We start from the raw sequence: 16,338 nt of genomic DNA on the forward strand, positions 1-16,338 counted from the left end.
GGGAGTCACAGACTGAAACAGGCTCCAGGCTCTGAGCTGGCAGTCAGCACAGAGCCCGACGCGGGGCTCGAACCCACGAACCGCGAGATCATGACCTAAGCGAAAGTCGGACGCTTAACCGACTAAGCCACCCAGGCGCCCCAAGGATGACTTTTTTAAATGACTACCTATAATGAAAAATATTGTGTTGACAAAAAGGGTTTAATTTTTGTCTGTGAAATTAATTTATATTGTTTAAAATGGGATGAAAACATCACTCGTATTTTAGAATGGGACTCTGGTCAATTTCTACCTTAGATTTCTATGGCTATCGTAGTGTTAAGAGAAAGGAAAAGAAAAGGTCATTGTATTCACGTGCGAAAGAACAGACTTCTCCGCTTCCAGCCCTGTGACCTGAGGAGAGTTACCCAACCTCTGCCTCAGCTCTCATTTGCTACATTGTGGACATGATGAAAATTAGGAGAGTTCAGTAGAACCTCACTTCATCTAATTGCTAGTCCTCATGGCACAGATCAGAAGAGTCCTGCAGAGAAGGGATGTGCCTATAATCTTGTAATGAATTAGCAGCAGACATGAACTAAAATGTGAGAACCAAGATTCTTAGATGAGTCTTACGTGCCCTTTGTACTGACACCCTCAAAATAAGCCTAGTGGTGAACTGAGGGCAACTAGGGAAAGTCTAACTGTGGGAGATAAATATTTCTCTGAATTTGAACTCTATGACCATACTTAAATCCTCCTGAAATTGAGATAAAATAAGAATATTTGCTCTCACAGAGCTGACACATGACTTAATGACTGGTAGCTACTATTAGTGTTTTGAGATAATTCAATAACAAAATACATAGTTACTGCTTCCTGTATGAGACTAATTCCCACAGCTTAAATTATCTCAAAACCCCTTTGGAATAGGCTAGAAGATCCCTCTCTTTGATGCATTTCTATGAAACCCTTAAGCTGTACCTTGAAATGTACTTTCACAATGGTTGTCATTGCTATTAGCTTCTAACTGCAGGAACACACGCGGAGCCTCTGTCTGTCTCATTCACCACTGTCACCCCAAAGCACCCAGAGTGGTGCTTGGTATATCGGTTGCAAACAACAAGTATTTGTTTAATGATTTATCAGTCCTACAGAGGCCACTTGCTACATTCCCAATAAATCAGATATTTATATACTTGCTTGTCTATTTTTGGACAACTGCTAACACAGTGGAAGTAAAACACCAATGGCCAAATATTCACGCCACTCTCTTCCAAACCCCTCATATTATGTCCAGGAACACGACTAATGGTAAGAAATCCTGGGCACACACAATAAATGTTTGTGCTTGATGAGGATGATAATGCAACAGCTATATACTATATTATTATTAATGCTCCTTCCTATGAAAAACTTGCATTGTTGTCATTTTTATTCACAACAGTAACTATGACATGTATTTAGTGCTACCCGTAAAGCTCCCAAAGTCAACATCTCATTTAATCCTTTCAATAACCATGAACCATGTTACAATGAAGAAAGTAAAGGTTGGAATAATTAAGTGACCCGCTACTGACTGGTACAGTCAGGATTTCAGTTGAGGATTGTTGACTTCACAGTTCATGTTCTTGACTTTAGGTTAAACTACTTCCTTTAGAGAAATAAGATATAGTCCTCAAAGCATTCAACTACAACCAAAATGGTCCCACTATTCTTTGTATCTCACAAGGTGGAAATTCAAGATAGCTTGCTCATTTTCTCCAAAGAGTCACTGGATATTTCATTAAGTCAGACAAAACCTGGTGAACTGTAAACATTTTACTTTTTTATTTTCTTATTTTTAAAAAATTTTTCAATTTATTTTTGAGAGAGAGAGAGCGTGAGCACAGGAGGGTCAGAGAGAGAGGGAGACACAGAATCTGAAGCAAGCTCCAGGCTCTGAGCTAGCTGTCAGCACAGAGCCCGGTGTGGGGCTAGAACCCACAAACTGTGAGATCATGACCTGAGCCACAGTTGAACGCTTAACCTGAGCTACCCAGGGGCCCCTATTTTGCTTTTTCCTAAAATAAACATGACAGTATTTGTACACTGAGAAGCAAAGTGCTATTTATGCATGGAGGACATTTTGGATACAACCTCATTTTATTTTATTTTATTTTTTTTTACAAATAGTTTATTGTCAAATTAGTTTCCACATAACACTCAGTGTTCATCCCCACAAGTGTCCTCCTCCATGCCCATCCCCCCTCCCCCACACATCCATCAGTCCTCAGTTTTTGTCAGCATTCAAGAGTCTCTCATGGTTTGCCTCTCTCCCTTTCCCCCACCATTTCCCCCCTTCTTCTCCCCCTTGTTCCTCCGTCAAGTTCCTCCTAATCCTCCTATACGTGCAAACATATGGTATTTGTCCTTCTCTGCCTGACTTATTTCGCTCAGCATAACACCCTCAAGGTCCATCCATGTGGCTACACATGGCCAGATTTCATTGTTTCTCATTGCCATGTAGTATTCCATGGTATAGATAAACCACATCTTCTTGATCCATTCATCTGTTGATGGACACTTAGGCTCTTTCCATGTTTTAGCTATTGTGGAGAGTGCTGCTATGAACATTGGGGTACATGTGCTCCTATGCATCAGCATTTCTGGGATACAACCTCATTTTAAAAATGCCATAAAAACTCACCCACAAAGGCTGCCATCTGAGCTGCTGTTCTTCCTACAGAGTTGACAACATCTGTCTCAGCACCAGCTTCTAACATTACCCACGTGATGTCTTTGTTACCTGATGTTAGAAGGGAACGTATCTGTTAGTATTCAGGAACACCAAAATTAAATGCGTCCTTCTAAATGATCTGTACCCCTTTTCCTTACTGAGTTTCAGGTTTCTATCTTGTGAATATTTTCTTTGTATTTAAAATGTAAATCATAACCACAGTCAAGAGTAAAATAATTCAAAAACCCACATAGAGATTAACCTCATATTTTGGGAAAAAACATTAGGCATTCCAAAAATGGTATGGAATTATCACTTTTTTTTAAACAAAACACAATATGTATTTTTTTACTGATAATATATAAATTCAAAACAAACAAAAAATACCAACAACAAAGAGTAATAAGATGAAAAGTCTCCACTTAATATCTACTAACCCATTCCAATCTTCATACCCATCGGACCTGGAATAATGATTTAGCAGGTGACAGTCTATCATTTGCCTTTATTCTTTTTGCATTTTATTGCTAATACATTCATCACAGATATTTTGCTATTATAAACTATACTTAGTGACCAGCATTTTCCATTAATTTCTGCAGGTTGGAAGAGTTCCTGGAAAACACTGCAGAATCAAAGATATGCTTATTTTAAAGGCATTTTGCCAAGCTGACTTCCAGCAGCAGGTTAGGGAGATGTGTATATGCCAAAAATGGTGCAGAAAAAGCCCTATGCTGATGCTGGACGTGATCACTCTTTCTTAACCTCCGCCAATACAGTAAGTGACAAATGACCATTTATTTTTCTAATTTGCATTTCTTTGCTAATTGGTGAAAATATTTTATATGCTTATGAGCCAGTTCTATGTCTTTTGTTCTCTGTTCAATTTTCTGTCCAATTTTTTTCTTTTTTTCCTGTCCAATTTTCTATTGCAGTACTTGTTTCTAAATGATTTATGAGAACTCCTGATATATAATAAGACCCTTTATGATATGTAATGAATATTTTCCTTAGTTTTTCATTTGTACTTTACTCTATATATTGGTATATTCTACATTTGGAAATTCTAAAATTATATCTAACCAAATTGGTCAATGTTGTCCTTTTTATATTCTGTATATTATATGTCACACTTAGAAAGGCTTTCCTTCTTTTCTCCCCCTCCAGGTTTTTATTTAAATTTCAGCTAGTTAACATACAGTGCAATATTCATTTTGGTGATTCATCACTTCCATACAATACCCAGTGCTCGTCATAACAAGGGCATTCCTTAATCCCCATCATGCATTTAAACTGTCCCCACCCCTTCCCCCAGAAATGATTTCCTATTCTAGGATTATAAAAATACAGATGACTGCTTTTAAGGTATGAGAGTATTATATTACGTCTTCATTTTCTTAAAAAAAAAAAAAAACCTACAAATACAGATGACTGCACTTAATTTTAAATATTTCCCAATTGTCTTTATTCACACATCAAAGTCATTTTCTAATTGGAAGAGCATTTTTTTGCACATAAATGTCAGTGAAGCAAACAGACAGTTCTATCATAGCAGTTAGTTTCTTTGAGACCAAAGAAGTTTTCATACTATTTCAAAATACAAAGAAACAGAACATTAACAGAACTCTCTTGAAAAAAATAATGATCCAACTCCTTAACTCTACACAAATTATACTGTCAATACAATCAGGCTATTTAAATAAGCAAAGAAACATATCACCAAATTAACTATATAACATATTTTATACATTACAACTTTTCAAAACCCAACTCCCACATTTCCTATAAGAACTGACCTCAAAATTACTATAATAAAAAACATTTAATTTAAAAGTACCTACGTATTTATACAAATTTTGCACAGGCAGCTGATAATAATATATTAGAATTAATTCTAAAACTACACCTGAAAGTGCAGCAAACATGAGGGCTGTGTATCCATGTTCGTGTTGATGACAGTTTACATCAGCTCCATGTCGCAAGAGCAATCTGCACATATCAAGTTTTCCCTTATATGCAGCGTGCATTAGAGGAGTCATTCCATTCTGTTACAAAAAAGGAAAAAGTATTAATTATACTTATTTACCTTTTCCCCTATGAACAACTCCTGAAATTAAATTAAAAACATATAAGAAACACGAATTAATAAACTCATCTTTATAATCGGTAAAGTACTTTTATGTTTGGTGACTTTCTCACATGGATATTCCATAAACTACTGAGCAAAAATAATGGTTTTGTTATTTGATTTTTTTTTATAGGTTAGCAAACAGATTCAGAGAAGATTTGCTCCACCTCATCACTAGTTAAATGGCCAGGTAGGCACCAGAACCTAGATTATCCGGGACTGCATCTCTCCCACACGTACTTAGCTACTGGCAAAACAAATGAACCAACAGATACAAATGTATAAACATGAAAACAATAAACAAAAACATCTCAAACAATCAGAATGCCCATCAAAAAGAAAGAATAAACAGAATAAAGCATGTTGTATCCACATGTAAACCATAATCACAGAAAAGAATAATCATGAAGCTCTTGACTGAATGTATATGTATCTATTGATTTGGAGAAATTTCCATGAATTACTGCTAATGAGAAAAACAATATGCAGGAAATGTATATTATAATAGTTTCATTTTTAAAATGATCCCCCAAACAACATTTAGATTTTGATTATATATCTGACTTGATCATATATATGACTGTATAAATATCAAGAAATGATTGGTAGTATTCACACTACATTGTTTAGTCTCCATGTTTTGTGCATAACCGTAAAACATCCAACCTTATTTGTTCTGAGTATCTGATTGCTACATGGTAGATAAACGAGCAAGGTGTTCTCTAAGTGGATTTTCAAAGTACACCAGGGTAAACTCTAAGTGCTAGAATTTCAAAGTTGTTTTGGATGAAGACTTCTCTGAAACGCAGAATCTCTTACTGTAGTCCATCTTAGAATGTCAACATAATGTGAATTGTTCTTTGACTCCACACTATGATTATGAACACGAGCCATCAATATTCTCAAAGTGATACTGATGTGAGAATCATAGGAAGGCTGAGACCTTGCAAGGGGCCGGACAAGAGACATCTTAGCAGGAGTAGCCAATGTTTCTTGAGAGCAATAAAAACCTGATAAGATTATAGTGTTAAGACTCCCTTTGTTGGGAGTATCTACAAGGATGAGGTATTTAAAGATTGGGAGTGGTTCAGGTGGGCATGGGTAATCAAGATCTTACTACACAGACGCAGCTTTGAGTAAGTGGGAATGAAGTATATGGTTATTACCTTCTGATTGAGACAAAAATGCACCCAGAGCATGCATGACTAGGATGGCAGGCCCTGTAGGATGCTATACCCTAGACATAAAAAGCTAGGTGCAGCTTGGGGGGAAGGGAAGGACACAGTACAGACAACTAGGCGATCAATCACACAGTAATCCAATCCAATCACACACCAATCCAATCATACAAGGTTATCTAGTTCTGAGTGTGTAAGTCTGACACTGCAGAACCATCCTGTAGATTTTAAATAAATAAGTAAATAAATAAATAACCCTAAAGCAGCTTTCAACACAACTTGAAAAAAAAGATGCTTAAGAACAAAGGAGATGTGCAAAGTTTTTGGATCTCACATTGCAAAGTGTCTTCATTTTTCTATGTCTCCTAATGTTTTAACTGTCCTCTCAGTTGATCTGTCCATTTACCTGTCTGCCTTTCTGTTTCCTCATATTCCCTTTCTGCTTTCTTCTCTCTTAATTTTTCTTTCTCTCTCCTCTTTTTCTTATTTATCAGCGGTCTTTGTAACAGGGATTGTTTTTCAAAGCTAATCAACGAGAGCATTTTATTAAAGAGGTAATGAGCCAAACCCAATTATATCATTTGCTGTGCAATCTCTGAATCGGTTATCTTTGTCATGATTGTAACACAGTGTATGCTTTTCCCATATCAAATTTCAGTGCTGGCCTGGATGATCCTAGGTAACAGAAGCCAAACATGTGTTAAGTGATAATTTATAGGATTTCTTTTTCTTTCCTTTACTGAGGTATAAATGACATGCAACACTGTATTAATTTCAAGTATGCAATGTAATGATTCTATATTTGTAACTTACTAGGAAATATATATAAACCTTTCAAGTAAGTGGATATCACCTATACTTGCCTATCTTAGTTCAATTTTGGTTTATAAGAACTTAGAACAAAAAATTACAAATTTTGAATGCAATGATTACTATGCATTATCTTTATAAAGTGCCTAAGATATCTCAGACACAGGTTTATGCACTGTGGATAGCAATGAATAAATTCCATGCTCCTCCAGTCTGAGTCCCTGACATCTAAATTTTAGTTGAGGTGGTAAGGCAGGGGTAATATAGGCGCAATAGGGAAGGAACATTGAGTAAGTAAGAAGCAAACAGAATGTCAGAGAGAAAGAAATTATTATTTTTAAATAAAGGACATTTAAGAAATGTCCTTCTAAGTAGGTAGCATTTGAACAAATCCTTTCCTGAGGAAGTGAAAACACAGAGGATTTAAATAACTAAAGGAAGACTCCAGGTAAAGGGAATGCAAGTCCGATACTTTCAGAAGAGTATAGCCTTCAAGGAACATCAAGAAGGCCAAATCTGTCTGTAGTTTGCTCTCAGAATCTTCAGGAATCTCCTTGTCCTTTTCCTCATGTTTCTAAGGTTTTACCATTAAATATGAAAGTGTGTCTAATGTTTTAACATTAAGCAGGATGCTACTATTTGTGGAAGGTTTCCACAAATCTTTTATTAAGTTACCCAAAAAAACCCTATTCTATCCTAATCTGTTAAGAGCTTTTACCATCAATGTAGGCTAGATGTTATCAATTGTATTATAGCATCTGTTGACCTGATCATAGGTGATTTTCTTTTATTCTGTAATATAATGGATTATATTGAAACATTTTCTAAAACTGAACCATCCTACCAGTTTTGGAGAAACCTTCTTGGTTATTATGTTTAATTATTCTTTTGATGTACTACTGGATCAATTTGCTAGTATCTTAGTGTTTTTGCATCTGAGTTATAAGCTGAATTGGGCCCAAGGTTTTCTTGGGCTTTTTCCTATTTTGGCATCAGTGTTACACTAGTCTTATCAAATGAGTTGGGTATCTTCCCATTTTTTTATGAACTAACAGTGCAATTTGTATAAAATAAGAAGTCCTTGAAGGTTTTATAAAGCATACTCTGCTTTGCAGCTTTAGGAAGAGGTTGGCATTTAAATATAGTTACACAAATTTCCCTTAATTATTCTGGTTTTTCTACTTCTATATGAGATTAATATATTCATTTTTGTTTTTCTATGAAGTTACTTTTATATGGGTTTTCATATATGTTGGCTTCAACACAAAGACTTACGAAAATTTCCTTTATAACTGCTGTCGTCTCTTACTTTCTTGGTACTTATATACATTATTTTCTGGCTTATATTTTCCAGAGTGTATATGATATTTTGATCTTATGTTGATAACTTTGTTTTTTCTTTCCTTTTGAAATAGCTTTTTTGAGATATAGAATTCACATACCATATAATTCACCCATTTAATAAATACAATTAGTTTTCAGTATATTTGCAGAGTTGTACAAGCATCACCACAAGCAATTTTAGAATATTTTTTATTTCCCCCAGAAAAAACCATATATGCATTATCAGGGACCCCTCCCCCCCACCCTCTTACTCAGACCTAAGCAACCACTAATTTACTTTCTGTCCCTATGGGTTTGCTTATTTGGGACATCTCCTACAAATGGAACCATATAATATTTAGTATTTTGTGACTGCTCCTTTGACTTGGCAAAGGTTTTCAAGGTTCATCCATGTTGCAGCATTTACCAGTCTTTCATCCCTTTTATGAAGGACTTTTCCACTGTACAGATATACTATATTTTGCTTAACTACTCATCAGCTGATGGACATTTGGTTTGTTTCCAACTTTGGCTATTAAGAATAATGCTGCTATAAACATTCGTGAGCAAGTTTTTGTGTTAACATATGCCTTATTTTTCCTAGGTATATACCTATGATGCTGGGCCATATGAAAACTTTATGTTTAATCAAAGGAGGAACAGCCAACCTGTTTTCCAGACTGGCTGTACCATTTACCCACCAACAACCAATGAGGGTTCCTATTTCTCTATAACCTCAATAATGTTTATTATTTATCGTTTTTAATATACCCATCCTGGTGGGTGTGCCGTGGTGTCGTTTTGATTTACAGTTCCCTGGCAGCTAATACTGAGCATTTTTTCATGTGCACGTTGGTCATTTGAGTATCTTTTTGGAGCAATATCTATTTAGGTCCTCTGCCCAGTATTTAATAGTGTCATTTGTCTTTTTTTATTATTGAGTTGTAGGAGTTCATAAAAGCTTCTAGTTACAATTCCCTTATTGGATAGGATTTGAAAAACCATTCTGTGGGATTATATCTTCACTTTTTTAATGGTATACCTTGAAGCACAAATGTTTTTAATTTTTTTCTTCTGTTGCTTGTGCTTGATGGTTTTTTAGAATGTTTATTTCTATTTTAGTTCATTGCCTCCTTTCTTTTATTCTCTGAGCATACCTTAATCTTTTAAAAAAATTTTTTACTTGAAAGCTCCAAATACCATACAGGTTGAAAGTACAATAATAAATGTTGCAAAATAATAATAATAGTAAGTGTGGCAAATGCAAATTTCCTCTAAATATCACTTTGGCCACATAACACAGCTTTTGACAAACAGCAGCTTGTGATAAATGTTGTTTTCAGTTCTAAATAGTAGAAAATTTCTATTTCTTCTTTTAAACAAGAATTATATAGAGTTAAAATTAATTTTTCAAGTTGTTTTATTATTTGGATCATATTTTTATTTGTTTACAACATCCTCTACTGCATTAATTCCTTTGAAATTAGCTAAAATTTCCTTTATAAGATAGTATAATACATAGACTCATTTTTACCAATGTTCCATGTAAAAGAAAATGTGCTGGGTTTTTTTCTATCTTACATACAGTACATTGTCTGTCAATTCGTTATCCAAATTTTCTGTTCCCTGTATTACTTTTTTCTACTTAATCTAGTGGTTTCTCAAAGGTGTTTCGGCAGTTTTATAAAAACCCCTTCCCCTTCTGCATGAGCAAGCGATGTTCAGTTACCTTTCCAGCACTAGAACTCCACTGTATCTGATATCTGATAGCTCAGAACAGACATCACCTGCATTGCAGAAAGTTATTTTGGAAAGCAATTGTACTAGAAAGTTGAGGTTAGGTTTAGTTAACTTTCCCTAGAAGTAGAATTGCTGTATCAAAAGTACGCACATTTTAAAATGACACATATTCTAAAATTTTCTCTGGAATGTGATGCCAATTTACACCCAATCCATTAGTATGTAAAAAGTCCAATGTTTCCCACACTTTACAAGAAATGATATTATGTGGTTTCATTTGGACTTATTTTTTTTTAATTTTCTTACATTTATTTATTTTTGAGAGATGGAGTGAGACAAAGTGTGAGCAGGGGAGGGGCTGAGAGAAGAGACACAGATTCCAAAACAGGCTCCAGGCTCTGAGCAAGCATTCAGCACAGAGCCTGATGTGGGGCTCGAACCCACGAACCTAGAGATCATGACCTGAGCCAAAGTTAGAAACTCAACCGACTGAGCCACTCAGGCACCCCTTATTTGGGCTTATTTGATTATTAATAAAATTAAACATGTTTTTACATCCTTATTTGTCTTTTGTAAACTGCCTGCTTACACTTGGTTTAGAGATCAGTACAACTTAATCACAACAAATGCTAGATAAGAACTCTTACTATTATATTTTATGTTACCCATTCTCATAGAAAGTAAAGCCCTTCATTCAGCTTTTTAATTTTTACCTCATCCAAACAGTTGACACGGACATTCTTGCTGGCTAATAGTGTTCCTGCTTCTTGAACAGTACCTTAAAAAGAAGAAAAAGGACGGAAGGAAGAAAATGTAAAATAAGGTTATTTATCATTGTAAAAGAAAAAGAATCTAACTAACATCATGGAAACAAACTTTAAAGGATTACATGTAAAACTAAAACTAGTCTCGTTAGACCGTTAAGAAACAAAGCATCAACATGGAGTATTTTTTCCACGAAGTAATTACCCAGAAGAAGAGATTTATAGTAACTAAAATAGCTCCATCTTGTTTTTACTTCCACTGACCTTAGAGTATATTAAATTAGCCATATTTTCCTTTTGGCAGCGATGCAGTAACCACGAAGCATAAATAAGGCTCTGAGTACCGAAATCTAGCATAAATAAGACACTTAATACTGAAATCTTAAAGGGCATCTAGTCCAACCCACCATCTACAGCTTAAATTCCAGTCAATGTACTAATTGGAGTTCAAAATACAGTCAGTATTTTATACTCTATCATCACTAGGCCCCGTGAATGGATGGCAACGTACTTATAATAGAATTCTTGGTTTAGAAATGCTTAGGTAAACATATCTTTAATGCCTGGTTCCATATAAAAGTGCCTTACAGTCAGTACTCAGGCTCTCATACTGAAAGTCCTCTAACATAAACCTGAAGGTTAGTCCTTTGTAAATTTGGAAATAAGCCATAATTGGGCTACAACTGTCAGGTTTTTCCAGTCTTCTGTAAGGCATACTGACAGAAGCAAGTAGTTGCAAGAGAGAACGTTGCTATTATCATCCTTAATAAGAGTCAGCCACTCAATCTGCCAAAAAATTTCTGGTTTGACAGGGACGAGACAAATGAAATTATATGTTCTCAGGAAGAAAGGATGAGATAAGCCTCTCCTCCAAAAAGGACATAAAAGAATAGGAGCATCCCGCAGCTAGGAATTATTTCTCTTTTAATTGAAAATTACAGTTCAAGAAGATGCTAAATTCTGCTCATTTTCCAGAGTTAAATGTGGAATGCAGAATAAAGATAAGCATGCTTCCTTCTGGTTGTCTCACACCAACAGGGAATAGGCAGAGAAATGTCTCTGAGATTGACAGCAAAATAGCTCTGCTGGGGAAATACGTCAAGTGAATGATCTACAAGTCCCTGGATTATGACAGCAGCTACCTTGTAAATAATGCATTTTTCCAACCCTCCTACTCCATCTGAGGGCAGTTAGTACCACTGGCTGAGGGGCTCCAGAATGAGTAGAAAGCCCTCAAGCACATGAGCAAGCTTACATGCACATTATCCATAGCTGGACTTCTCATCAGAGACTTTCTCCCATGTCTTTAGAAAGGAATTACAACAGAACAAAAACTCCAGCACCCCAATTTCACCTGAGGAAGATGCTTCAGTTGATTTCCATTATCCAGTGAGAAATAATTGAAGTTCTTTTCCATCTAATCAGGAGCTGTTTATGCAGTAAAGGGAGAACACCATAGGGACTGTGAGCATGTTAAAGCATGCTACGTGTTACGGGCAGCCTGGGGATTATAGCTCACTTGAGAGAACAGGTCAGTGTTCTATAAAATGTTTAGCCCAATAGCCAACAATCTAAGTTACATATGCCCTGTCAGCGAGCAATTTAAAACAAGTAAATAAAAGATGTGCTGTACACATACATACCACTGAGTACCAGTTAGCCTTCTGAAATGCAAGAAACAGGATGAAAAAATTTTTTCAAACTGTTTGGGCTTCCAGATTTTGGAAAACAGTTTTTTGGGAAAAATGATTAAAATACCCGCAGAGGAAAACTTTGTGATTGTTTCTAATTTGATTTTCCCTACTTACTGACATAAGTAGGAAAATAGAGAAAGTCTGGAATATACTTTAAATATGCACCATTTATTATACTTTAATTATACTTAAATATGGTTGGTGAAATACACCTTATTGTCCAAGTCTGTTACATAGCCCCTTTTATGGAAATAATGAAAAAAAAATTGTAAATACATTTCCTTCCTTGCTAAGTCCACAATCCTAGAGACTTCGGGTACGAAACAAGATAAGTAACAGAAGATCTTCCGGTTTATACCCTTAAAGGAAGGTTTCATTTATTTTGGAATAGTGCTTCCTCAGTCCTTAACAAAAAAGATATCAGAACTTTAAAAAAAATGGGCCAGTCAATCTACACCTAATATAAACCCGTGAAATGTCCTTCAGTGATTTCAATTTTCTCTTCTTCCATGTTGTAAAATGGATGCCATCATTAACTGTGAAATATATATGTGGTATAAACCAGTTTCTCAGTTTATCTGGAACTTCTTCTTGATGTTCCAATAAAGAGATAATCTGTAAATAACCTAGCATATGAATTCAATTGAAGAAGAAATTGTTCTACAAGTGTCCAGAAGCAATGTGCAGTATTCTCTGGATTTTACATCTCATTTGCAATCCACTTAACTTCTGGAGGGCAGCGACAGGTGCAAGAGAGATACTAAAAAATGTGCTGAGTTTATTTGAGATTGGCCAACATGACAGGTCACACTTTGGCTGAAAATTTATTGTCAGTTCCAATTACTAGTGCTGACTAATCTAGTACTTCTCCAAGTTCAGAAATGTATCAAAGGGAAAACAAAAAAAAAAAAAACATTAACAATGCTACCAACCCACTGAAGAAAAATGATTCTTATGAGTACAAATATAAACTTTGCTTATGAACTCTATTCAACTATAAAAAAATTTCACAAATTAAATGCATATAAAAGTATGAAATCAATAACATTTAAAATTAAAATTAATGATAATGCTTTGTTGAAGTTAAATTGACCCTAGTAGTGAATATGGTATGGATTGCTATAGTGATAGTTTCATTTTTTGTTTGGTCTGATTTCAACTCCGGGGTATTTCTTTCTTTCTTTCTTTCTTTTTTTTCTTTTTCCTTAAATAGTTTATTGTCAAGTTGGTTTCTATAACACCCAGTGCTCATCCCAACAAGTGCCCTCCTCCCTTCACCCTCTCCCACCCCATCACCCCCTTCCCCTCTCCCACACCCCATCAGCCCTCAGTTTGTTCTCAGCATTCAAGAGTCTCTCATGGTTTGCCTCCTTCCTTCACCCCAACTATTTTTCCCCTTCTTCTCCCCCATCGTCATCCGTTATCTCCAGGGTATTTCTAAAACTATTGGCCACATGATATCTCTGCTCTGCCACTTATTCCGTGTGTGACACTGGGCAAGTTATCCAACTTGTCACTTCATTTACTGTAATAACAGACTACACAAATAGCATTTTAAATGCTTTACAGACATTAACTCATTTCATTCTTCTAACCGTGTTGTGGGGTGGGTAGCAGGTAGAACCGGAAGCCAGAAAAAGTAACCTGTCCAAGTCCCCAACACTAGCAAATGACTGTGGTAAGGTACCAAACCAGACCTGCCTGGTGAACCCCCCCCCCATGTCATCTCTCACCATCCTGCTGCTTAAAATTAATTCCTATCTCAAGGGGCCTGGGTGGCTCAGTCGATTAAGCGTCGGACTTCGTTCAGTTCAGGTCATAATCACTCAGTTTGTGGGTTCAAGCTCTGCGTCACGCTCTGTGCTGACAGCTCAGAGCCTGCAGCCTGCCTCAGATTTTGTGTCTCCCTCTCTCTCTCTCTGCCCCTCCCCTGCTCACACTTTGTGTGTGTGTGTGTGTGTGTGTGTGTCTCAAAATTAAATAAAAAATAATAACAATTCTTAGCTCATCAAGATTAAATGGATCAATACATGTAAAGTGCTAAGAATTATGCCGGCTCCTACCAACGTTCAATAAAGGTTACCTATAGTTGGTTGATATGTTCTCATATGTCCCGTTATTTTTTTTTTTTTTTTTGAGAGTACAGTGATGTCCCACGGACCTTCACTTAACAGGAATCTGTCACAGACTAACTCTGTCTCAGTTATTCTCATGGCCTGGGCCAATGAAATTGGTGAACCACACTGGCTGTGAACCAGTGCAACTTGATGCACCATTTGGACCCAGAAACATCACAGCACTAAGCAGACTAAACTTACATTAGTTGTTAGTTCTCTTTTATACAATCTTTAAAATAAAAACTGGTGTACACCTAAGAATATATCCAAGGTTTCCACACCCCACTCCCACCCCCACCACCTGCCCCTTCTGGAAACCCACTTTATAAAGCTGTTCATTCGTTTACACTTTTGAAAAACCGATAGCTCTGGGCTGTTTAAAAGCAGAATGTACATCCCTAGTGGATTCTTAGTGCATCCTGTTTCCTTTTGCCTACCAAAGTACCTGGCACACAGCTGGGGCTCACATGCTCGCTGACTGGAATCCCAGAGCCTCTGACAGAAGGGAGAAATTGCCCAGGGACAGGAGAAACAGAAAGGCTGCAGTGCCAAAAAGGTGGGCCAGTACCCTGCAGAACAAACGATAAAAGCACCAACGACAGGGCCCACGTTCTAGGCAAGAACTCTTGTCATGATAAATGTAGCTGTGACTGACTGAAAATTGTTGACATCAGATGAGGTGGGCTCCGCTCACCAGCACCTGTTGTGTTCAAGTCCGATTTTTTTTTTTTTTTTTTGACATTTAGACTTCCCTTGTCAGTATGAGAAATAAAGCTGCCATACTCCCTGGGGGATCCAGATTTGAGCCTGGCTGCTTAACAGAAAGAAGACTGGAAACCGGGAAGCCTTTATGCTGCCCTAACTGGCCTCTTTGCCATTCCAGTACAGATGCGGCTCTATCTCACTCTTGAACTTCAATCAACTACATTAACTATGTCCGCAGGCCCATGCATTCCTATCCCGGAGCCGCGACCGTGCTGGAGAAGCCACGGAGTCACCTGCCAGGGGCTCTTGTCACCTGCCAGGTAACGGAACTCAGCAGGGAACTCCTCTGGGACGTCCATTCGGGGACTGAGGGGGAAACATGGCTTCAGGCTCGAACCCACGGCCTGCATCTACCCCACCACCACCACCACCACCACCCCACCTCCCAGCACCCGGAGCGGCGGAAGTGGAGCAGGCGTTGGGAGAGTGGAAGCGACAGCGCAGAAAAACGCTCTGAAAAGATCCATGCTGTGCTAAGTGCGCCGAGGGCTGTGGTACGCCTGGAAAATCTCTTCGCTTCCCAGAGGATTCCTGCAGCGGCCGGGGGCTTCTGGAAGGAAGCCGCGGAGGCCAGAACGTAGAACCCTCAAGGTGGCAAATTACCGACCTACTTCTGTGCCCTTATAAAGAACCCTTCTTAGGAGTTCCCTCCACCACCCCCCCCAGGCGGGGGCGGGGACAGCTAAAGGATCCAGATCTTTCGGCCTCCGGAAGTCGAAACGGCCCTTTAGACACCCTAAGAACCTGAGGCCACTGTTGTCCGGACTGACGGTGGTCAAAATCACCTTGAGAGTTTTGAAGAATGTGCATCACGAGACCCACACACCTAGGTCGCTCGTTATAATACGAGCTGGGGCCTGGAAATGTGTCTTTCCAAAGGCTGGTTTGGGAGACGGACCTCTGCAACCTCAGCCCGAGTCCCAGCAGAGCTTTCCGCTCCGCTCCTCTCCGCCCCCGCAACCGCTCCCAGACCACCGAGAGGAATGCTATTTCCAGGTGCGAGGCCGCCAACCTCGCAGAAGCGCCGCGGAGGGTCAGTCCCGCCCGGGGCGCCTCCAGGGCTCCGCCACGCCCCCAGGCCAGGCAGGCAGCGAGCGCCCGGTCGCCCCCCAGCACCCATA

At 37.9% G+C, this 16,338-nt stretch overlaps 1 protein-coding gene across 2 annotated transcripts in view; it reads right to left on the reverse strand.

Moving 5' to 3' along the window:
- ANKMY2 (ankyrin repeat and MYND domain containing 2) overlaps positions 1-16,338 on the reverse strand; it is a 42,785-nt gene that overhangs the window by 26,146 nt on the left and 301 nt on the right. The window contains exons 2-4 of one of the 2 annotated variants that reach the window (XM_039219690.1): positions 10,591-10,655; positions 4,605-4,743; positions 2,669-2,767 (exon numbers count right to left, since the gene is read on the reverse strand). In XM_039219690.1, coding sequence (XP_039075621.1) covers positions 2,669-2,767; positions 4,605-4,743; positions 10,591-10,655 — 303 coding nt within the window. The remainder of the gene's footprint in view (positions 1-2,668; positions 2,768-4,604; positions 4,744-10,590; positions 10,656-16,338) is intronic. The other variant, XM_039219691.1, reaches the window with a different exon arrangement.

This window comes from Hyaena hyaena, unplaced genomic scaffold, assembly GCF_003009895.1.
Source record: "Hyaena hyaena isolate Hyena2069 unplaced genomic scaffold, ASM300989v1 scaffold_827, whole genome shotgun sequence".
NCBI classification, from domain to species: Eukaryota; Metazoa; Chordata; class Mammalia; order Carnivora; family Hyaenidae; genus Hyaena; species Hyaena hyaena.